We start from the raw sequence: 1,683 nt of genomic DNA on the forward strand, positions 1-1,683 counted from the left end.
TTCTCTCTTTGGAGCATCACAGAGAAACGAATCAGGCGCTTAAATTAAAACAAACGAAAAACCAATTCGGCTTAAAAAAAGTTGTCAACCAAAGTTTATTGATTGGTTAAAGTCTGTAAAGTTAATCATAAGGAAGTGAAAGTGTGAGTATTAAATTTGCAATGCACAACTGTAAGTTGCTCTATTGCAAAGCTGCATTTCAATAAATCAACCGAAACGCATTACCATGTTTTTGTTTATTTACAGCATAACTACGATGCCATTCTCAATAGTTCAAACACGTGGGCCAAAAGGATACAGTGAATTGTGCATCGTTCCTGATTCTTGGGTCCAAGGAACAAGCACTAATAAAGTGTATCTATTTTGGCCAAACGTAAAAGGAAACATAAATCACCTAGTGATGAATGACAAGAGTGTTCCGGCAGAGGGATGGACGAAACAACAGTGCTGGATCAAAAGACAAAGATTATCGTACGAGGATGCTGATTCAACAATAACGATTATGTCCGGCGAATCGTCTACAGATTCTGGAATAGCACCGATATTATCGAACATGAAAAAACCAGTATTATATGCTGATATGTTTTCGGAAAGAGTTGTAGAAAACTCTTTGAAACCAATTTACAGTGAGAATGAGGTAAATGACATATTATCTCAAACATCACCTATTCGAAGCCCGTTTAGCGATGAAAATGCGGTACGAAATATGGGGACGAACGAAGGATGTACTGATTGTGCAACAATGAAAACATTGTTGGAAGGACAAACCAGATTATTTATGGATATTCGAGCTGAGCAAAAGCGTGATCATGAACAGCTGTTAAAGGAGCTGAAGAAAATAACGAATCGGGTAGGGATTATTGAAGTGCAACTAAACACTCTACTTAACCATACTGAAGTAGGGTTTAATGATCAAACACGCTTCGATCGACAATTCGATTTGTCGATTTGTTGTGTTTTTGATTTGATTTGTGTTTGTGATTTGACATTCGATTTGTTACAAGCGTAAAAGAGCTAGAACAATTAGAAAAAGATTTAGAAGAAGAAGATTATTTCATCCAAATATCTGGCTTATTAAAACAAGAACTTACAGATAAAGATGTTAATAATAGAATGTTAGCAGCTCTGGATGCACTTTTTGAAAGGATTTTTTTAACACAATGCACATGGACAGGAATTTCAAAAACTGGCAATAAAATTGCTATGCATACTTTTAGAAACGTGATCAAACTATTTCAGTGTATAGGAAGTACCAAGCTAGTAAAGGTAACAGACGAAATGGTAAAGCTGTTTTTTATGAAAAGACTGAAACATGCAATTGAGCGATCTATGGCAAAAGGATTTCGTAGATCAACATGCCGCAAAAGAAAGCTAATATAGGATATTTTTCCTATTCCTATTCTAAATATTTTTTTTTCAATTTTCTTGTTAAATAACATTTACAAATTTTTGATAACATTTATGATTTTGTCAATATTACTACCTGTTAAAAGACACGGCGGAATAGAACGATAACTTCGAATTGTGAAACACAGTGGAGGCGAACGATTACTTCGATATTCGATCTTCTTTATTTCCGAAGCGCAACTGATAAAATTCACATGAGTTCCGTTTATATATGTACAAATTGTAGAACACCAGCCACCGGTGTCAAACTTCAGAAGTGTCAAACCTCTAAACGTT

General features: G+C 35.0%; 1 protein-coding gene across 1 annotated transcript; it reads left to right on the forward strand.

The window, feature by feature from the left end:
• The first annotated feature begins 256 nt into the window (after positions 1 to 256).
• LOC128309151 (uncharacterized) lies at positions 257 to 1,380 on the forward strand. Its single transcript, XM_053045557.1, has 2 exons — positions 257 to 942; positions 1,005 to 1,380. Exons 1-2 carry the CDS (start codon positions 257 to 259, stop codon positions 1,378 to 1,380), a joined length of 1,062 nt encoding a protein of 353 aa, XP_052901517.1.
• Positions 1,381 to 1,683: the final 303 nt, after the last annotated feature.

Source organism: Anopheles moucheti, unplaced genomic scaffold, assembly GCF_943734755.1.
Source record: "Anopheles moucheti unplaced genomic scaffold, idAnoMoucSN_F20_07 scaffold_38_ctg1, whole genome shotgun sequence".
Lineage (NCBI taxonomy): Eukaryota > Metazoa > Arthropoda > Insecta > Diptera > Culicidae > Anopheles > Anopheles moucheti.